The 22,923-nt window shown below is 46.7% G+C and overlaps 1 protein-coding gene across 1 annotated transcript in view; it reads right to left on the bottom strand.

The window, feature by feature from the left end:
• LOC149470476 (uncharacterized) overlaps positions 1-22,923 on the bottom strand; it is a 491,741-nt gene that overhangs the window by 215,782 nt on the left and 253,036 nt on the right. The window contains exons 4-5 of the mRNA XM_089663270.1: positions 22,511-22,520; positions 20,114-20,696 (exon numbers count right to left, since the gene is read on the bottom strand). Of these exons, the coding sequence (XP_089519396.1) occupies positions 20,114-20,696; positions 22,511-22,520 (593 nt within the window). The remainder of the gene's footprint in view (positions 1-20,113; positions 20,697-22,510; positions 22,521-22,923) is intronic.

The raw sequence follows: 22,923 nt of genomic DNA, 5'->3' as shown, positions 1-22,923 counted from the left end.
GAGGTATGACAGTGATGGGTATGTACAGGAGAGGAGTACGGAGGTATGACAGTGATGGGTATGTACAGGAGAGGAGTACGGAGGTATGACAGTGATGGGTATGTACAGGAGAGGAGTACGGAGGTATGACAGTGATTGGTATGTACAGGAGAGGAGTACGGAGGTATGACAGTGATTGGTACTTACAGAAGAGGAGTACGAAGGTATGACCGTGATGGGTATGTACAGGAGAGGAGTGTGGAGGTATGACAGTGATGGGTATGTACAGGAGAGGAGTACGGAGGTATGACAGTGATGGGTATGTACAGGAGAGGAGTGTGGAGGTATGACAGTGATCGTTATGTACAGGAGAGGAGTACGGAGGTATGACAGTGATGGGTATGTACAGGAGAGGAGTACGGAGGTATGACAGTGATGGGTATGTACAGGAGAGGAGTGTGGAGGTATGACAGTGATGGGTATGTACAGGAGAGGAGTACGGAGGTATGACAGTAATCGTTATGTACAGGAGAGGAGTGTGGAGGTATGACAGTGATCGTTATGTACAGGAGAGGAGTACGGAGGTATGACAGTGATGGGTATGTACAGGAGAGGAGTACGGAGGTATGACAGTGATGGGTATGTACAGGAGAGGAGTGTGGAGGTATGACAGTGATCGGTATGTGCAGGAGAGGAGTGTGGAGGTATGACAGTGATCGGTATGTACAGGTGAGGAGTGTGGAGGTATGACAGTGATAGGTATGTACAGGAGAGGAGTACGGAGGTATGACAGTGATGGGTATGTACAGGAGAGGAGTACGGAGGTATGACAGTGATCGGTATGTACAGGAGAGGAGTACGGAGGTATGACAGTGATGGGTATGTACAGGAGAGGAGTACGGAGGTATGACCGTTCCCAGGGAGGAGTATCTCAGGAAGGGTCTATCCTCCACCATAACTCTGGTTCTCGGAGTGTCAGGTCCCAGCGGGTTCTCCTGGTGTCTCTCCTGTTATTCTGTCTCGGACACATCAGAGGAACATGGTGGGAGATCGGCCTGAATGTCCTTCCTAGGAGGGAATACCGGAGCCATTCTGAGGCCCATTTAATGGCCGGCAATGAGGAGGAAACCAACACTGAGAAGTAGATGCTGAGATATATACAGCACGGGGCAGCACAGTGGCTGAGTGGTTAGCACTTCCACCTGGCAGTACTCGGGTTGTTGGTTCAAATCCCAACCATGGCACCACCTACCTGGAGTTTGCATGTTCTCCCTGTGCCTGCGTGGGTTTTCTCCAAGTACTGTTGTTTCCTCCTACACTACAAAGACATGCTGGAAGGTGAATTGGCCCCGGTCTAAGTTGTCCTTAGTATGTATGAATGTGAGTTAGGGCCCTTAGATTGTACGCTCCTCGGGGGCGGGGACTGATGGGAATGTACAATATAGATGTAAACTGACGGCGCTATATAAGTACCTGGAATAAATAATAATAATACACCCAGATCATCGATGACGAGGAGGAAGGTTCAGTCACAGATGATTGGTCCGTCTATAGCAGGGACAGGAGCCGGGACCAGGAATAGGAGATCCACCTGACTTACCCGTGTGCTCTGACATGGAGAAGATCCCATGCTGGCCCTATGGTGGCCGTGTGTTCAGGATGGAGACCGACAATCACAGGACCTTCTAGAAGCAGATCTAAAATGGCTTAAAGGAGGAAAGTGTTCCTGGGAAAGGAAGTGACACCAGACAGGAAGTGATAGACAGGAAATGATACAGGACAGGAAGTGACTGCGGACAGATTTATACAGAGGCTTTGGGAAACACAGGTTTGTGAACTACAGCCTGAGACTGAGGATTGTCTGAGATTTGATAGCTCAGAGGCTTCCTGACAATATGGCTGCCATGAATGGCATACCTCCCCCAGAGGGGATGACAATGAGTGGGGATTGGAGCAGCAATTGGGAATCTTTCAGAGCTGAATGTGAAGATTATTGTCTGGCTACAGGCTGGAATGAGAAATGTGCAGGAGTGCCGGCAGCAACTCTGAGAAGAGTCATGGGCAGTGAATGCAGGCATGTGTATAAACACAATGTGACCCTCACAGCAGATCAGCAACACAATGTTACAGCCATTGTAAATGTACTGGAAGATGATCTCATACCTGCTACAAATGTCATTTATGAAAGGGATGTGTTTGGATGCTGCAAACAAGAAGAGGGACAATCTTTGGATCACTTTGTTACACACTGGAGAGAAAAGGCAGCAACTTGTGAATATGGCACTCAGAGACCAATTGATAAGGGACACAATTGTTGTTGGTATAGCTAGCGAGAGAGCACACGCAGGCGCCTCCTAAGAGAACATGACTTCACTCTACACACAGCCATTGAGACGTGCCGTACAGCAGAGCTCACTGACAGACGTCTGAAAGTTATGGAACAGGACAGACAGCAGACCGACAGCATAAACATTGCAATGCAGCATGGCAACAAGAACAAACTCCAGCAACGCCCCCTGATGAGCACAAATACTGCCAACCCTACAGCTTGCAGATACTGTGGGACTGTGCATGAAAGAATTAAAGAGCCGTGTCCAGCCTATGGGGAGTCTTGGAAGTCTTGTGGAAGAACAAACCATTTTACTAACGTTTGTTTGTCAAGTAAACGACGGCCATCAATAGGCAAATGACACAACGTGGAGAACACATCCGCATATGAGGAAGAGACACACCACTGAAGTTATAGACAGCAGTGATGGGCCTACCTCCCCCCACACAGATCACCTACCTCCCCCCACACAGATCACCTACCTCCCCCCACACAGATCACCTACCTCCCCCACACAGATCACCTACCTCCCCCCACACAGATCACCTACCTTCCCCCCCCCACACAGATCACCTACCTCCCCCACACAGATCACCTACCTCCCCCCACACAGATCACCTACCTCCCCCCACACAGATCACCTACCTCCCCCCACACAGATCACCTACCTCCCCTCCCACACAGATCACCTACCTCCCCTCCCACACAGATCACCTACCTCCCCCCACACACAGATCACCTACCTCCCCCCACACAGATCACCTACCTCCCCCCACACAGATCACCTACCTCCCCACACAGATCACCTACCTCCCCCACACAGATCACCTACCTCCCCACACAGATCACCTACCTCCCCCCCACACAGATCACCTACCTCCCCCCACACAGATCACCTACCTCCCCCCCACACAGATTTCCTACCTCCCCCACACAGATCACCTACCTCCCCCCACACAGATCACCTACCTCCCCACACAGATCACCTACCTCCCCCCACACAGATCACCTACCTCCCCCCACACAGATCACCTACCTCCCCCCACACAGATCACCTACCTCCCCCACACACATATCACCTACCTCCCCCCACAGTTCACCTACCTCCCCCCACACACACACCACTGAAGTTATAGACAGCAGGGAATTGATGGGCCTACCTCCCCCCACACAGATCACCTACCTCCCCCCACACAGATCACCTACCTCCCCCCACACAGATCACCTACCTCCCCCCACACAGACCACCTACCTCCCCCAGACAGATCACCTACCTCCACCACACAGATCACCTACCTCCCCCCACACAGATCACCTACTTCCCCCCACACAGATCACCTACCTCCCCACACAGATCACCTACCTTCACCACACAGATCACCTACCTCCCCCACACAGATCACCTACCTCCCCCCACACAGATCACCTACCTCCCCCCACACAGATCACCTACCCCCCCCACACAGATCACCTACCTCCCCCCACACAGATCACCTACCTCCCCACACAGATCACCTACCTCCCCCCACACTCACACCACTGAAGTTATAGACAGCAGTGATGGGCCTACCTCCCCCCACAGATCACCTACCTCCCCCACACAGATCACCTACCTCCCCCCACACAGATCACCTACCTCCACCACACAGATCACCTACCCCCCCACACCGATCACCTACCTCCCCCCACACAGATCACCTACCTCCCCACACACAGATCACCTACCTCCCCCCACACAGATCACCTACCTCCACCACACAGATCACCTACCCCCCCACACCGATCACCTACCTCCCCCCACACAGATCACCTACCTCCCCCCACACAGATCACCTACCTCCCCCCACACAGATCACCTACCTCTCCCACACAGATCACCTACCTCCCCCCACAGATCACCTACCCCCCCCCACACACAGATCACCTACCTCCCCACACACAGATCACCTACCTCCCCCACACAGATCACCTACCTCCCCCCACAGATCACCTACCTCCCCCCACACAGATCACCTACCTCCCCCCACACAGATCACCTACCTCCCCCACACAGATCACCTACCTCCCCCACACAGACCACCTACCTCCCCCCACACAGATCACCTACCTCCCCCACACAGATCACCTACCTCCCCCACACAGATCACCTACCTCCCCCCACACACAGATCACCTACCTCCCCCCACACACAGATCACCTACCTCCCCACACACAGATCACCTACCTCCCCCACACAGATCACCTACCTCCCCCCACACAGATCACCTACTTCCCCACACAGATCACCTACCTCCCCCCACACACACTACTGAAGTTATAGACAGCAGTGAATTGATGGGCCTACCTCTCCCCACACAGATCACCTACCTCCCCCACACAGATCACCTACCTCCCCCCACACAGATCACCTACCTCCACCACACACAGATCACCTACCTCCCCCCACACAGATCACCTACCTCCCCCCACACAGATCACCTACCTCCCCCCACATACAGATCACCTACCTCCCCCCACACAGATCACCTACCTCCACCACACAATCACCTACCTCCCCCCACACAGATCACCTACCTCCCCCCACACAGATCACCTACCCCCCCCACACAGATCACCTAACTCCCCCCCACACAGATCACCTACCTCCCCCACACAGATCACCTACCTCCCCCCACACAGATCACCTACCTCCCCCCACACACACACCACTGAAGTTATATACAGAAGTGAATTGATGGGCGCTGTGCAATCCAGAGGAAAGAAATGGTTTGTCACTTTACATGTAAATAATAAGCCCCAATCCTGTCACCTCCATTCAGGAACAACGTGGGATGTAATGTGCTTCAGAGACAAAATGGTGTCAGCACCAGAAGCACGTCTACTGCCAAGTGACACCAGATTAAAGTTACACTCCGGTGCGATGATGAAATCTCTGGGGCTCTTCAAGACAGAATGTGCCATACGTGGACTAACACACAAGCTGGAGTGTGAAATTGTGGAAGCAGCCAAAAGCCACTGTTGTCTGGCTCATCCTGGGAGCGTCTAGGGCTGATACGTTTCTCCATCCCTGCAGAGCGTAATGTGATGGACAATCTATCCAAGGGGCCCTTGACAAAACAACTGCTGATAAAGGAATTTAGTGATGTGTTTACTGGGCCAGTAGAATCTGTACCAGGGGAAGTTCATTTCCACCTTGATGTGAGTGTCCCTCCAGTCCAATGTGCACCACGCAATGTGCCGGTGGCATTAAAAAAGGCAGTTAAGGCACAGCTTGACCAGTATGAGGCCAATGGACACTTGGCACCAGTGACTGACCCAACTGGCTGGATAAGTAACATGGTGATTGCAAGGAAGCCAAATACGCTGCGAATATGCAATGGATGGAGGGATGGATGGACGGACGGATGGATAGACGGATGGATGGACGGGCGGATGGATGGACAGGCGGATGGATGGATGGACGGGCGGATGGATGGACAGATGGATAGATGGACGGATGGATGGATGGACGGACGGATGGATGGACGGTCGGATGGACGGATGGATAGATGGACAGATGGATAGACAGATGGATGGATTGACGGACGGATGGATGGACGAATGGATAGATGGATGGATGCATGGACGGATGGATGGACAGATGGATGAACGAGTGGATGGACGGACAGATGGATGGATCGATTGACGGACGGAGGCCAATGGACACTTGGCACCAGTGACTGACCCAACTGACTGATAAGTAACATGGTGATTGTAAGGAAGCCAAATAAGCTACGAATATGCAATGGATGGACGGACGGATGGACAGACGGATGGATGGATAGACGGATGGATGGACGGGCGGATGGATGGACGGGCGGATGGATGGACAGGCGGATGGATGGACGGGCGGATGGATGGACGGATGGACGGGCGGATGGATGGACGGATGGATGGATGGACGGACGGATGGATGGACGGATGGATTGACGGGCGGATGGATGGATGGATAGATGGACAGATGGATAGACGGATGGATGGATGGATGGACGGACGGATGGATGGACGAATGGATAGATGGATGGACAGATGGATGAACGGGTGGATGGATGGATGGACAGATGTATGGATGGATGGACGGATGGATGGACAGATGTATGGATGGATGGACGGATGCATGGACGGACGGATGGATGGACGGATGCATGGACGGACGGATGGATGGACGGATGCATGGACGGACGGACGGATGAATGGACGGACGGATGGATGGATGGATGGACGGACGGACAGATGGACGGTCGGATGGACGGACGGATGGATGGATGGACGGATGGACGGATGGACGGACGGATGGATGGACGGACGGATGGATGGACAGATGGATGGATGGATGGACAGATGCATGGACAGACGGATGGATGGAAGGACGGATGGATGGATGGACGGACGGAAGCATGGATAGACAGATGCATGGACAAACAGACGGATGGATGGATGGATGGACGGATGGATGGATAGACGAATGGATAGACGGATGGATAGACAAATGGATAGAAGGATGGATGGACGGACGGATGGATGGACGGACGGATGGATGGATAGACGGATGCATTGACGGAGGGATGGATGGAAGGATGGATGGATGGTTGATGGATGGACGGATGGATAGACGGATGGTTGGATGGACGGACAGATGGATAGACAGATGGATGGATGGACGGATGGATAGACGGACGGATGGATGGACAGATGCATGGGCGGATGGATGGACGGAAGGATGGATAGACAGATGGTTGATGGACGGACGGATGGATAGACGGATGGATGGATGGACGGACAGATGGACGGATGGATGGATGAAAATGCAAAAAAAAAAATCCCCCAATAGCGTGATGCGGCTACAAAACGTTTCCTCCTCCAGCGACGCTCCCGATCTCACATTATAACACGGAATAGAAAGCCTTCTTGTATAGAAATCACGACTCCACAAACCTGATTGGAACAATCAATTCTCAGCATTTGGTGAATGTGGATCCAAACGTTGTTGTCACAGAAGATGTGAGCACGCTGGAGGATTTATGATGTTTGACTTACAGATCTATAACATTTTATTCACAATTTGTTGGACATTAGATTGTCCAATCAGATTGTACCGTGTATGGTCCCCTCCCACTCCCCAGAGTCTCTATGAAGCCTGAACACAGGCCCCTCCCATTCTGTCATCATTCCATTACCATCCCCTGCACCAAAATGGGGGGCATCCAGCAGGAGGTACTGCTCACCACAGGACATGTCTTTCCTTCCAGTGACACCACCAACACAGGACATTTCTTTCCTTCCAGTGACACCACCAACACAGGACATTTCTATCCTTGCAGTGACACCTCCAACACACGACATTTCTTTCCTTCCAGTGACATCACCAACACGGGACATTTCTTTCCTTCCAGTGACACAACCAACACGGGACATTTCTTTCCTTCCAGTGACACCTCCAACACAGGACATTTCTTTCCTTCCAGTGACACCACCAACACGAGACACTTCTTTCCTTCCAGTGACACCACCAACACAGGACATTACTTTCCTTCCAGTGACACCACCAACACAGGACATTTCTTTCCTTCCAGTGACACCACCAACACAGGACATTTCTTTCCTTCCAGTGACACCACCAACACAGGACATTTCTTTCCTTCCAGTGACACCACCAACACAGGACATTTCTTTCCTTTCAGTGACACCACCAACACGGGACATTTCTTTCCTTCCAGTGACACCACCAACACGGGACATTTCTTTCCTTCCAGTGACACCACCAACACAGGACATTTATTTCTGCTGATTGTCTCTCTGTGGAAACCAATCATTCCCATCCAGGACTCTCGGGGTTTTCTCTATGGAAGAAACAAATACAGAGAGAGGTTGGCTGAGAGAGAACTCCGCTTCTTTCAGTGTTTAGTCCCCGGTCACATGGGGTGTCACTCGGCATGCCATTTCCATGCTATGCTTCTTGCAGATCACAAGTCGCCCCCTACTGCCCACAATGACGGGTCATATCGGGGGGTGTGACTTGGTGGGAGTCGCAGCGATTTCTAAAGTCGTCCCTGCACTACTATTGGTGGGATTGGCATAGACATCGGTGTCACTCCTGAAATCGGTATTTCCCCCGACTTGGAAATCGTACGACTTCACTGTAAGCTGGATGTGACCGGGGGGGTTAGAGGACAAAACCGGGAACTCCGCAAATGAGGCGTCCCACCATGATTAGTGACACCATCTTTCCTTCTTTCTCTTTCCCTCTCAATTCAATGAGCTTTATTGGCAGGAACAAATGACATTGTAGCATTGCCAAAGCAGTTTGTATGGGAAGAGGGGAAATATAAAGGGGGAGGGGTCCATGGGAAGGATTATGAAGTCCTCAGTGTTTCATGTCCCTCTCAGTCTGTGGCATGGTGTCACATGTGGTGCAGCTATTTCCCCCATTGGCTCCTCTTCTTCCAGTAGAATTTGGAGTTTCCTCCTTTCTTCTATAGAAGTGAAGTCCGGGATGAGAGCAGAGAGTCTCTGGAAGTGAGTGTCCCTCACTGATGAGTACTTGGGGCCCCGTACTGTCCTCCTCCCTCTCTCCCCCCCAGGTCCCAGAGGATGGCGGCCCATTCACAAAGTGCAGTGCGATTGGCCCATGAGCAGGAGGAAACCGGCTGTGGGGAGTCATGTGAAACGTGCAGTTCCTGGTGTGACCGGAGCCTGACCGGGAAAACGTTTATCTGGGGTGACGTTTGGGGACAATGTGATCAGTGACACCCACTTATGTCTGATCTCACTATTACTTTTCTATCCGAGTTTTCACTTCAATACGGAAATAATGTGAAATCTGAGGGAAATCTGAGAGCCATATGAAGACTTTGGGCCGTTCTATTGTCTGTTCATATGTCTGTGTGTACATCACACCGAAAAGAGGGACATTTACAGGGCAAAGAGGGACAGAGAAATATGGTGTCACACAAGGGAGAGTGATGGGAGATATGATCAAATACAATCTCATTACCTCCTCTGCTCACACTTCCAGCAACGTCTCCTCTATAATTCCTCCCACATGGAGCTTCCTGTCTGTGCCTGACCTCACTGCCTGACTGTGCCTGACCTCACTTCCTGTGTGTGCCTGACCTCACTTCCTGTCTGTGCCTGACCTCACTTTCTGTGTGTGCCTGATGTTACTTCCTGTGTGTGCCTGACGTCACTTCCTGTCTGTGCCTGACCTCACTTCCCGTATGTGCCTGACATCACTTCCTGTTTGTGCCTGACCTCACTTCCCGTCTGTGCCTAACCTCACTTCCTCTCTGTGCCTGACCTCACTTCCTGTCTGTGCCTGACATAACTTCCTGTACCTGACATCACTTCCTGTCTGTCCCCCCATTACTTCTCATCTGCGCCTGACATCACTTACCATCTGTGCCTCACATTACTTCCTGTCTGTGACTGACATCCTTCCTGTCTGTGCCCAACTTCACTTCCTGTCTGTGCCTTACATCCTTTCTTTCTGTGCCTGACATCACTTCCTGTACCTGACCTCACTTCCTGTCTGTGCCTGACATCCTTCCTTTCTGTGTCTGACCTCTGTCTGTGCCTGACATCACTTCCTGTACCTGACCTCACTTCCTGTCTGTGCGCCACATTGCTTTCTGTCTGTGTCTGACATCACTTCCTGTCTGTGCCTGAGCTCACTTTCCGCCTGTGCCTGACATCACTTCCTGTCTGTGCTCAATATTGCTTCCCATCTGAGCCTTACCTCATTCCTGTCTGTGCCTGACATCACTTCCTGTCTGTGCCTGAGCTCGCTTCCCATCTTTGCCTGACATCACTTCCTGTCTGTGCCTGACATCACTTCCTGTCTCTGTATATGTGTGATCACCACCTTGTGGAGCTCAGAAGAACGGCATCCTGAGAAATGTAAGAAAATGAAACCAAACTGTACGATGACAGCAAGATTTATTACCTACTTCAGCTCCGGAAAATTTTACCCCCTTCATGACCAGGGAATTTTTTTTTTCTGTTCAGCACTGCACTACTTTAACTGACAATTTTGCGGTCATGCTACACTGTACACAAGTTTCACTGATATAAATAGAGCTTTCTTTGGTGGTATTTGATCACCACTGGGGGGGGGGTTTATTTTTTAATTATGAAAACAAATGATATCTTCTACTTTGTTACAAAACATATCCCATAAAATCAGATTTCTTCATACATGTAGTACAACGTGTATTCTGCTCCGTGTCTTTGGTAGAAGCATAGCTGAATCCGTGGATATTGATTGGTCTGTGTGAAGTTATGGCGTCTACAAACTATGGGATATAGAATGGAATTTATGCAGCTTTTACGTCGCTGTTACTTTCTGACTGCCGATCACATTTCTTGAGGCAGTAAAATGCCCGGACCTTACAAACATCCCCAAATGTCCCCTTTATGGGAAGGATACATCCCAAGGTATGTGCTGAGAGGCATGTTGTGTCCATGGAACATTTACAGTTTTTGCCATAAGTTATTGGAAAATGAAAAACAAAATTTCTTTAATTTACACCAAGTTGTCATTTAATGAGCTATTTCTGGCACACGCCATGGGGAGATGTGGAATTACACCCCAAAACACATTCTGCTACTTCTCCCCAGTATGAGGACACCCCAAGTGACAGACTTTCTGGCAGCCTTGCCACATACAGGTCCCAAAATCCAATGACCACCTTAAGGAGGCTTAGGCAACCATCTTAGGGTGCCAGGATAGGGGGGTGGTAAAATATGAACCTGCAGCCACTTGCTGGGGATTTGGATTTTTAACAATGCTGCAGACGTGTTATTTCCCCCCACACTGCCCACCGCTATACAGCCGGGAGTGTGAGGACTTTAGTAAATCCAAATGTCGGCTGTCATGTGGAAGTGATACAAGTGGCTGTGAAGTGGCTATCATTCCCACCATTAAGATGTGCCCCTCCCCCTGACACCATGTGGGACAGCAGAGCCCGGTACTGTCATGGTGGGTGTCACTGGGAAGGACAGAGGGAGCTCAGCGGACCTCCTATACACAGACCAGGACGTGACATGTACATTGGGGTGCCTACATAGGAACACAGTGATCCCCACACACGTTACATATCAGCGCACACGCCGGAGGGAGAGCAATGATTGGAGCACCAGTGCTCCTGTGTAACTCTATACTGATGACCTGGAGGGGCTATTAAAGCGTTCCAAGTGCACACAGTGTTACGGCTTGACATGTTGGGAATCCCATTTCCTCGGCACAACCTCATCTTTTATATTTCACCAGAAAATAGGTCATGAATTGCATTTATGTGCTCAGAAATAAACGTTACTATATTGTTCCTGAAATGTTGCCTTTCATAAACTGTTGTGCTAATATCATGTAACATAGAAAATGACAACTCCCAACATTGTATTATATAGGGTGTCTGCTATCAAAGAATACATCAGATTTGGGGTTTAGTGATCTTCAGGAATAAAATGATTTTTAAAAGGTGTAAACAAAGAATAAAAAATGTCCCCAGGACTCCATGGACCCCTTCATTCCACGCCGTCTCCAGGAACCAGGAAACCACAGAGAAGCCAAGTGTCCCCCGACTTCCTCTCCAGGCTGGGATGTCACTCTGGTCGGACGCCACCTACAGGGGAAGAAGCAGACTGCACCGGCCTACATCTGCTCTATGCTTTGTCTGATCAGGATGGCGGCCATTTCTTCCTGAACACAGAGCGCCCTAAACACGAGGTAAACGTGGTGCAGCACTGAGCCCCGTCCAGCTGTAGTGTAGACTTTGACAGGCTGCAGGCAGCGGGGCTGGACGCTGTACCTGTGCCTACCAGGTGTATTATAATGACAGCATTGCACCCACAGGGGCCGGACCCCCCATGTACAAGGGGCCTAAGAGATACCATCAGCTTGTGTCCCATTCCACCAGACTCCTAGAACTGGAAGAGGACATTTTTGGGGGGATGTGTTGTAGAAGAACCCAGACCACGGTATTGTGCGGTGAAAATATCACCCAACTTTATTCATCATATATATGTGACACTTTAACAACAGAAGAAAAGAGATAAATTGTTTACATTTCAAGGATCTATTTATACCATTTATATCATCTATTATAAGAAATGATTAACATATGACACACCCTCATTAATACCAGCCCCACCCACTTATGTAACCATCAATCACACTACACATTGTACATATCTCTGCACACACCAGAGGGAGAGGAATAACTCTAGGGCCATCATTCATGGTTCACTATATAAACTGATGACCTGTAAAGGCTTTTAAAGCGTCACCTATGGACAATATTTGGTACTGAAGTTTGTCACCATTTCACAAGCACATGACATTTTAAAGCTTGACATGTTTGGTATCTATATACTTGATGCCAACCTCATCTTTCATTTTTCTTCAAATTGGGTCATATATTGTGTTTTTCTGAACTGGAATTATTGTTAGTGTTTTTTTACTGAAAATATGCATTTCATAGACAGCTGCGCTAATATTGTGTGCCAAAAATTGTAACCACCACCATTTTATTCTCCAGGGTCTCTGCTTTCAGAAAATAAAACACAATATTTAGGGGCTTTAAATAATCTTCTGTTCTAACAGTGTGAATCTAATCATGTGCATAAACAAGCAAAATCAACTGGCAGCAAAACACACAACAGCAACAATGTATACGAATATTATCAAATCTATAGTAGTAATTAATGGCCTAAGAAGCAAAGCCACCATATTACTCAACCAAGTTCCAACTAAACCTATCCAAGAAAATGGATCCCACTTCCCCCCACCCAGGTGACTGTTGGAACTCCTTTACCTTGTGTAGATATCTCCTTCTGAGATCCTCATGATCTAATATAAATGTACAACAGTCTCTGACACCAGTTTGTAGACTCTGCCTTGATCTTCCGAGAGATAGTCAGCCACCATGCAGTTCTGTGACACCACCTTAGGTGATGGAGCCACTTCTGCTGTCAGCTCTGCTATACCATCAATGGTGTCATTGGTTATCTGATCCATGACTCCAGTACACCGGTTCATCTTACTTATCTTAGATTACTTAGATTCCCCATCCCGTCTATGAAGGGCTCACTGCATAAAACATCTCCACTCCAGAGAAAATGTTTCTTCTCACTGGAAGCCCAGGGGAGTATTGGAAGAAATTGAGGGTTTCCCTTACAGATATGGGGGAGGGGCAACATCACCTAAAGTACAGCTATGGGTGGAATTGAAGGGAAGCCATTTTAGGGCGCTCCTTCCACACAAGAAGCAATGTATCTGGAAGAACTAGGAATCCATTGGACCAATGGGGATTAAACATTCTGCAATACATTGAGACACCATGAAATGTTACTGGCCTCTGATTGGCTTTCCTATTGTTAGTGAAGTGAGACTCTCCTTGTCGGTGTCATCAATGGAAAGAAACCATGTGAAATGTTTCCCCCAAATCCAAAAAGGTGACCCCCTTGGGTAGGTAGCCATCCTACTATTCCTAAAAACTAGTAGTTGGAAGTCAATATAAAGCACTTTATACTGTTTTTAATTGAATATATATATATATGTACGTATTTTTTCTTTTTTCTATTTTTTGTATATGCATTTTGTAATAAATTTTGGATTAAACCTTATTGTTAAAAGTAAATGTGACCGACTTCCCTGTTGCCAATTACATGCACAGTCTATATAGCCGACGTATACAGGGTTGTTAAACAGTGGATATAACAGTTACATGTTTTCACACAAACAACATCACAATTAGCAACAATGTCTCAATTTGATCAATACAGCTGTCCGTAATGATAGCTATAAAGGTTTGGCCCCAAAAAGATGGCCACAACCATACATACTTCAAGAAAATGGCGCCAAACTATTATAAAAGAAGTCCAGGCAAGGTGATTGTCCTATCACATCCCCCGGAAGAAGCCACGTGACCCTGTGGCGCAACGCGTTGGGGAGGGGCTTTGACGTCACCACAGCAACCCAACTTCAGTAACGGCGGGTATAGACAGTGTGTGTAGACACACGGAGGAAGCCTGTCACATCCGCATTTAGCGGTTTTATCTATTACAAAGCGCATTGAAATGATTGACATGTGAGGTCATATAGAGGGCATTAAATAAATCTTTTTATTAAAACGATAAGGCACCAAATATCTCTTCTTTCTTCCACTATACTAACGAGGAGAAAAATAGGGAGATGGAGCCACATCCAGCATCAGAAGGAAGCAGAGATCATCATGTCCATACAAGCACATTAGAAGTGACCAATCCAGGAAAACCCAGGGGAGGTCCAAAGGATCTCATCAATACAAACCTCTTAAAAGCTGTGTCAGCCCAGCAATAGGCTAACAAGAAGGTGAGCCCATAAAAGGGTCAATATTCAAGCAAGGATTTATTTCTACAGTTCCTTATATACAGCAATTACTATTGTGGACACAAATAGAATACTCCGGTATTATTCATAGACTTTGGACACCATTTCATTTTTACATTCTTTTTCATCTTTTCATTTTCAAAATTTTGTGATTATATTTCATTTATATTTTTTATTTTTATTTGTTTTATATATTTTTCTATTATTCATATTTATTATTCATTTCTTATTTAAAAACAAAAATTCACACATATATATCCAGAAAATCTTTTTGCTGTACTTTATAAGGATTTCTCTTATTTTTTCATATGTGAATTATTCATGATAAAATCCAGCCAGTGTTTATTAATAACAATCTAATATATCATTTATATAGATATACCTTATTGTAGGGGCGCGGCCCTATCTATTAACTTACATTTTATCATCCTACTATTCCTGATATGAGTTTGTAGTCCCTGCTACTACAGGAAACATGCGGGCGATCATTTACACCTTTTACAGCAGGACAGTAAATATCAGAACACAATTCAAACATCAGACCAACAGCAGGAAGTCTGCTAACTGAATGTGTAATGCAATCTGTCATTAGCATTCCCAGAGTTCCCTCTGCAACATAGTTGTATCAGCTGTTGGTCCTGTCTGTACATCTGTTATTTTCCCACCTTCTGTAACAGGGTGACAACCCTGATCATTCTGCAGGAACATTACACAGCAGCGTTGTCACCCTGTACAGGGAAGTCTTAGATAGATTATAAGTAAGACACACAACAAGTAAAGCCCAACTTCAGCTAACGCTTCTACAGCAGTTACAGCAACAGGTTCTCTATAAGGTCCAACCCCCCATATGAATGACAACTGACAGTTGTGAGCACCCCCAGCAGTGTTATAGGATTTGCCCCAACCCCTCCAACTGCCATCTTTCCCAAAAGACTTGGCCTTCTACAGGAAGTACAAAAAAAAACAATCTACTGGGAGGGACAACAAAAAATAATACAATAGGAGACTCGGAAAAACAAAGCCTGCTCTGCTAATGACAGATTTCATTATTAATGTCATTAGTGATTTTGCCCATAGTTACACTTTGGTGCCAACGTTGTAATATTTCCAGGGAGAAGAAGTTTTCTTTACAAACTTTCCACCAAAAAGAGATGTGTGCACTCAGAGTGATTATTGTGAACCCCAATCAGAGGAATGTCAGTCCCCCAGAAGAAGTGGTAGGAATATGACCGCACACTCAGCACTTTGTAAGTTCAGATCTCTGGCAGTTGTATTGTGTGATTAGTCTATGGAGAGGAGTAATAGCTGGAAAGAGAAAACATGGAACAAGGATTTCTGATCTTCACCTGATGGAATCCCATTTGGCAGAACCACATGGAACACAAGTGGCCTGCTGGGCTTACGTTTTACTGCTGAATACATCCCCTAAATCAGCAGTAACTCAGTATTGGAAGGCCTGCATCAGCTTGGGATGTTGTTTTCTCACTGAACAGAGACTTCTTTCTAGCTGGTGTCACAGACACAGACCTGCCTGAAAGGTTGTCACCCATGAGATGATATCCTACAACCTCACAAACACCCCCTTTCCTCTCTATGATCACAATCTCATCACCTTCATAGTCTCCTCATTTTCAAACACTTATCCCTCCAATCAGCAATCACCTGCAGAAACCTTCACAACCTGAACCCTTCTCCTTTCCACTCTGCAACTGACCAACTCTATGACAGAATCTCTCCCCTGTCCTGCCCTGACCTGGCCACTGCTGTCTACAACAGTTCACTTTCATCCACATTAGACTCACTTGCTCCTCTAACATGAAGCATCAGGCCCGACCATTACAACCTTGGCAGACTGACAACACCAGAGATCTTAAACGACATAGTCGTGTGCTGGAGCGAATGTGGCGTAAAACCAAATCTCACCAAACATTCACCCGATATAAATCTGCTTTCTTCACATACAATTCCTCCCTCCATGCTGCCAGACAAGCCTACTTTGTCACTCTCATCAATACCTTGTCATCCAGTCCTCGTCGTCTCTTCTCTACTTCTAACTCTCTACTTTCTCCACCACCACCCAGTACCTCACTCACTGCTCACGAGATTGCAAATCATTTCAAAAACAAGATTGATGCAATTCATAGGGACATCTCCACTGCACAGACATCCATCCCATTTAGCATACCTCATACTAAACCTCCCTCAACACTTTCCTCTTCTGACCTTGCTACTACCGAAGAGGTCACTAAGGTTTCTCAGAAGCCCATCTCACTACCTGCCCCCTGGATCCTGTCCCCTCACAACTACTACGGTCACCCTCTTCTTCCATCCTATGCTCCCTCACTCACATCTTCAATCTCTCCCTCTCTACTGGTGCCTTCCACTCCCCTCTAAAGCATGCGCACCTCACTCCCATACTTAAAAAGCTCTCCCTGGACCCCACCAACCTGAACAACTTAAGACCCATCTCCCTGCTGCCATTTACCTCTAAACTATTAGAACTCTTAGTCTACAATCACCTGAGCTCCTCCCACCTCACCGACAACAACCTTCTCGACCCTTTACAGTCTGGCTTTCGCTCACTACTCTCCACTGACACTGCCCTACTAAAACCAATGGCCACTACTCCATACTAATCCCAACCAATGGCCACTACTCCGAACTCCTCCCAACCAATGGCCACTACTCCATACTCATCCCGACCAATGGTCACTACTCCGTACTCATACCGACCAATGGCCACTACTCCGTACTCATCCCAACCAATGGCCACTACTCCGTACTCATCCCAACCAATGGCCACTACTCCGTACTCATCCCAACCAATGGCCATCTGTACTCATCCCAACCAATGATCACTACTCTGTACTCATCCAAACCAATGATCACTACTCCGTACTCCTTCCAACCAATGGCCACTACTCCGTACTCATCCCAACCAACGGCCACTACTCCGTACTCATTCCAACCAATGGTCACTACTCCGTACTCATCCCAACCAATGGTCACTACTCCTTACTCATCCCAACCAATGGCCACTACTCCGTACTCATCCCAACCAATGGCCACTACTCCGTACTCATCCCAACTAATGGCCACTACTCCGTACTCATCCCAACCAATGGCCACTACTCCGTACTCATCCCAACCAATGGCCACTACTCCGTACTCATCCCAACCAATGGCCACTACTCCGTACTCATCCCAACCAACGGCCACTACTCCGTACTCATCCCAACCAACGGCCACTACTCCGTACTCATCCCAACCAACAGCCACTACTCCGTACTCATCCCAACCAACGTCCACTACTCCGTACTCATCCCAACCAATGGCCACTACTCAGTACTCTTACTACCTGACCACTCTGCAGCTTTTGATACGGTTGACCATCCCCTCCTCCTCAAAAAACTCAACTCTTTTGGCCTCCAAGACTCTGCTCTCTCCTGGTTCTCCTCCTATCTATTGCAGCGCTCCATCAGCGTTACCTATAACTCTGCCTCCTCCTCTTCACTCCCTCTTTCTGTAGGGGTCCCTCAAGGTTCCGTCCTTGGACCCCTACTCTTCTCCATCTACACATCCTCCCTTTGTCACTTGATAAACTCCCATGGCTTTAAGTACCACCTCTATACTAATGACACACAAATCTATCTTTCTACCCCTTACCTCACCCCTTCAATCTCCTCCTCACCTCGCCCCTTCAGTCTCCTCTCGCATTACTAACCTACTAAGTGACATATCGGCATGGATGTCACTCCACTTCCTCAAACTCAATCTTTCCAAAACTGAGTTCTTAGTATTCCCTCCAGCCTGTGCCCTCTTCCCTGACTTCTCCATCAAGATACGGCCGTTTTTAACCTCGGAAACCACTAAGCAACTTATTCACTCCCTTGTTATATCTCGCCTATTGTAACTCCCTCCTCATTGGCCAACCACATTGCAGGCTATCCCCTCTTCAGTCTATCATGAATGCTGCTGCCAGACTCATCCACCTTACTAACCATTCTGTATCAGCCACCCCTCGCTGCCAATCCCTCCACTGGCCTCCATTCAGTGTCCTCCACCCCCCTCTGCCAATCCCTCCAGTGGCCTCCATTCAGTGTCCTCAACTCCTCTCTGCCAATCCCTCCACTGGCTTCCCATTGCCCAACGGATAAAATTCAAAACATTAACAAAAACATATAAAGTCGTTAATAACTCTGCCCCAAATTACATCATCAATATTGTCTCCAAATATCACTCAAACTGTACTCTCGGCTCCTCGCACACCCTCCTGCTCTCTAGCTCCCTTGTCTCCTCCTCCCATGCTCATCTCCAGGACTTCTCCAGAGCTTCCCCCATCCTCTGGAATGCTTAACCCCTATTTATCAGACTATTGCCTACTCTGCTCACTTTTAGGCGATCTCTGAAATCCTCTCTCTTCAGGGAAGCCTATCCTGCCCTCAGCTAATAATGGAATCTTCTACTCTTCCAACCAATCCATCCCCCACAGTTACTACCTTTTGTACCACTAGCCCCTCCCTCATAGATTGTAAGCTCTGAGGAGCAGGGCCCTCCTATCCCTCTTGTATTAAACTGTATGGTTACTGTATTGTCTCCCATTATATTGTAAAGCGCTGAGCAAACTGTTGGCGCCATAAATCCTGTATAAATATAATAATGAGAGGAGATGAAATGTGGAAAGAAGTCATTGATAATGGGAGAGGAGATGGAACATGTAATGGGAGGAGTGGACAAGGTGGGCTTAGCTGGAGACCTCAAGCCTGGCTGATCATGTATCAATAATCAGAAGAACCTGGAATGGACTCTCCCACTGAGGCTTCAGAGACTTGGTAAGATAATAGACCCCATCCTAGTCTCTGGTACTGAGGCAGTGTTGGTCATGTATTACCTCAGGATCCAGAAATGAAGAAAATGCTTGGAAACACAACTCAGTTGGTGAATCATGAAAATGCATTACATGTTCATTCAAAGCTCCATGATAAAGATGAGAATCATGATGGAAGCTGTTGTTATTGATGCTTTTCTTAAAAAAATTGTCAAAAGATAAAATATTCAAATCCCTTCTAGTTGTGTATTGATGGACATAAGCACTAAACTCAGTTCATCCGATCATTACATTCCAGTTTGCTCAGATTTTAGTTTGTTTCTTTTAAGGTAACATTTTATCTTTTCCCTTCTTCTCTAGCTTGTGGGGTGACATTGGGGATGTGAAACTAACTTGTGACATTTTAAACTTCTTTAATATCTCTTTTCGTCCAGAATTTAATCTATGCAGAAATTTGTGAATCCTCCGGAGATAGATTAGACCGGCATTAACTGTAAAAGTTTTGTCACATTGAGAGCATTAAAATGGCTTCTCTCCACTGTGAATCCTAATGTGTGTGATAAGACTTGACTTCTCTGTAAAAGCTTTATCACATTCAGAACACTGATATGGCTTCTCTCCAGTGTGAATCCTCTGGTGTGTGATAAGATGTGACTTCTGTGTAAAAGCTTTATCACATTCAGAACACTGATATGGCTTCTCTCCAGTGTGAATCCTCTGGTGTCTGATAAGATTTGACTTCTCTGTAAAAGCTTTATCACATTCAGGACACTGATATGACTTCTCTCCAGTGTGAATCCTCTGGTGTGTGATAAGATTTGACTTCACTATAAAAGCTTTATCACATTCAGAACACTGATATGGCGTCTCTCCAGTGTGACTCCTCTGGTGTGTGAGAAGACTTGACTGACGTGTAAAAGCTTTATCACATTCAGAACACTGATATGGCTTCTCTCCAATGTGAACAATCTGGTGTATGATAAGATGTGACTTCTGTGTAAAAGCTTTATCACATTCAGAACACTGATATGGCTTCTCTCCAGTGTGAACAATCTGGTGTATGATAAGATGTGACTTCTGTGTAAAAGCTTTATCACATTCAGAACACTGATATGGCTTCTCTCCAGTGTGAACTCTTTGGTGTACTATAAGGTCTCTCTCGCTTGTAAAAGTTTTGCCACATTCAGAACAAGGATATGGCTTCCCTCCCTTGTGAACCTTCTGGTGTGTGATATATTTTCTCTCCATTGTAAAATCTCCAAACAAGAAGTAGTATGAAATGACTCCTCTTATGTATATGTGGTTTGGACTTTAGTGTAAAGTAATTGTCACTTCCAGAACACTGAAATTCCTTTTCTCCTGCTGTCCTCTGAGGCTGGATCAATGTGGAAGAGGATCCAAACCATGACTTTTAGAACACAGATATGACTTGTATCCCGTGTGAATCCTCCAGTGAACTGCAATAAAGACTTTCAGTCAATTAAGACATCCATATGTCTTGTTTTCCATGTGACTCAGCTGTATTCATGAAGACCAACATGACCGAAAACTTGGCTCATCAGTTCACCTGTACAAAAAAAAAAAAAATTAAATTTAAAATTCTATATAAAGGGCTACATAAAGTATTTTTCTATTTTTAATGTTCATTACTAAATATATCGTATGAATAGAAAGAATATGTACAGCATTATCTACAGTAATTTTTTTAATCAAATAGATTTTATTAGGAATGTTTATAAGTGTGCACAGTATTGCCAACATTCAGCCCAGACAATGGAGTCATACATTCTCACGTATAGGCAGTTGTGGCACTGTTACAGATCATACAGAACAATAACTTGCTTTGTCTATGGTGTCACTTTTACCTTTTATAAACAAATGAACAGAGAAAAGAAGAAACAACCTAGAACAATTCAGCTGTACACGGCAAGTAACTCCCCCCAGTACATACATAGACAGCTGACACCGATCAATGAGGCCCGTGTCTACAGGATCATACCCCAAGTATGGGTCTCCAATGCAGTTACCATTCAGTAGGATACAACTGGCCGTTCTCCTTCTATGGGGCTAAATGAGCTAAGATTTTAAAAGCCTATGAAGAATTAAGTAGGAGAGAGAGCAAGGAGTATCCAGCCAGTTCTGCCAGACATACATCTCCTGGGGGAATTACAATGTTGATACGTTCATTTTTCACATGTTAATGTGGAGATCACCTGCTCAATCCACTGTTGTCTGCTGGGAGTTTGAGATGATAGCCAAGATCGGGATATTTTTTGTGGTCAAGCAGCCTCACTATTGCTCTATGACTTGTAATAGGAGGAGGTGTAAATAATTCCTCCTCTATTGAGACCAAGAGGCACACCTGAGGAATGTTGAACACCAACATTATAATGCTGGTCATATCGTTCCACTTTTTTAATAATTGTGGACATCTCCAAAACATGTATCAAATCCCCGACAACACCGCTACAATTGGGGTCATAAGGGGAAATCCCTCCTGTCCTAGCTGAACAATTGGGCTGGAGTCCTGAAAGCTCTACGCAAAAGAAATGACTGAGTTTCTGTGAAGAGGACAGAGAGATGAGAGGTATGGAGGTCACAATCACCTCCCACCACTCTCTATTATTTTCTCTGTTTCCCATTTCTTTCTATAAGTCTTCGGTAAGAGTCAAAAGACTGGAATAAATAGATGAGAGATCATGCCTTTCCCACTGGTGCCATCTGAAGCCCATTAACAAGTGTGAGAGTGATGTGAAATCTGTATCTGATGGAAGTAGCAATCGATGGATGGGATCTAATGTGTCTACTAAGTCCCACCTGGTAAGATGTTGAAGTTGGGCAGCTATAATATAAAGTCTAACATTTGGTATTGCTAGGCCTCCTTGGTCTTCACCATACTGTAGAGTAGGGAGTTTGATTCTAGCTGACGGCTTCTTCTAAATGAGTTCCCCAAACTGGGAGTCTATACTGGAGAACCACTTACGAGGTGTCCACATGGGAGAATTGTGGAGTATATAGAGGAATTGTGGGGTCCATATCTTCTCTTGTTCATAGATTTTATTGGAAAGAGATAATAGTTTTACAAGGAGCTCATAACAATGTGATTGCAGGACTCACCAACAGTAAGTCAGAAGGGGTACAACCCTTAGAGGTAACGTACAGGTTGTAATTTGTACAGTACAAATAATATCTTCATACATTAAAGTGGAGTTCCAGTGAAAATTAAAAAAAAATAAAAGTCAGCAGCTACAAAAACTGTAGCTGCTGACTTTTAAAAGACAGATACTTACCTGTCCCTCAATCTCGTGGTGTCCTCCCCACAGCCCGTTTCACTGGCCGCCCTGTGTTTCCAGTGCCGGCATCTTCAGTGTGGGCACCCAG

Source organism: Staurois parvus, unplaced genomic scaffold (genome assembly GCF_062004578.1).
Source record: "Staurois parvus isolate SC_StPar_1 unplaced genomic scaffold, SC_StPar_1.0 ptg000042l, whole genome shotgun sequence".
In the NCBI taxonomy this organism is placed as follows: Eukaryota; Metazoa; Chordata; class Amphibia; order Anura; family Ranidae; genus Staurois; species Staurois parvus.
This window is presented reverse-complemented; position numbering and strand designations above follow the sequence as displayed.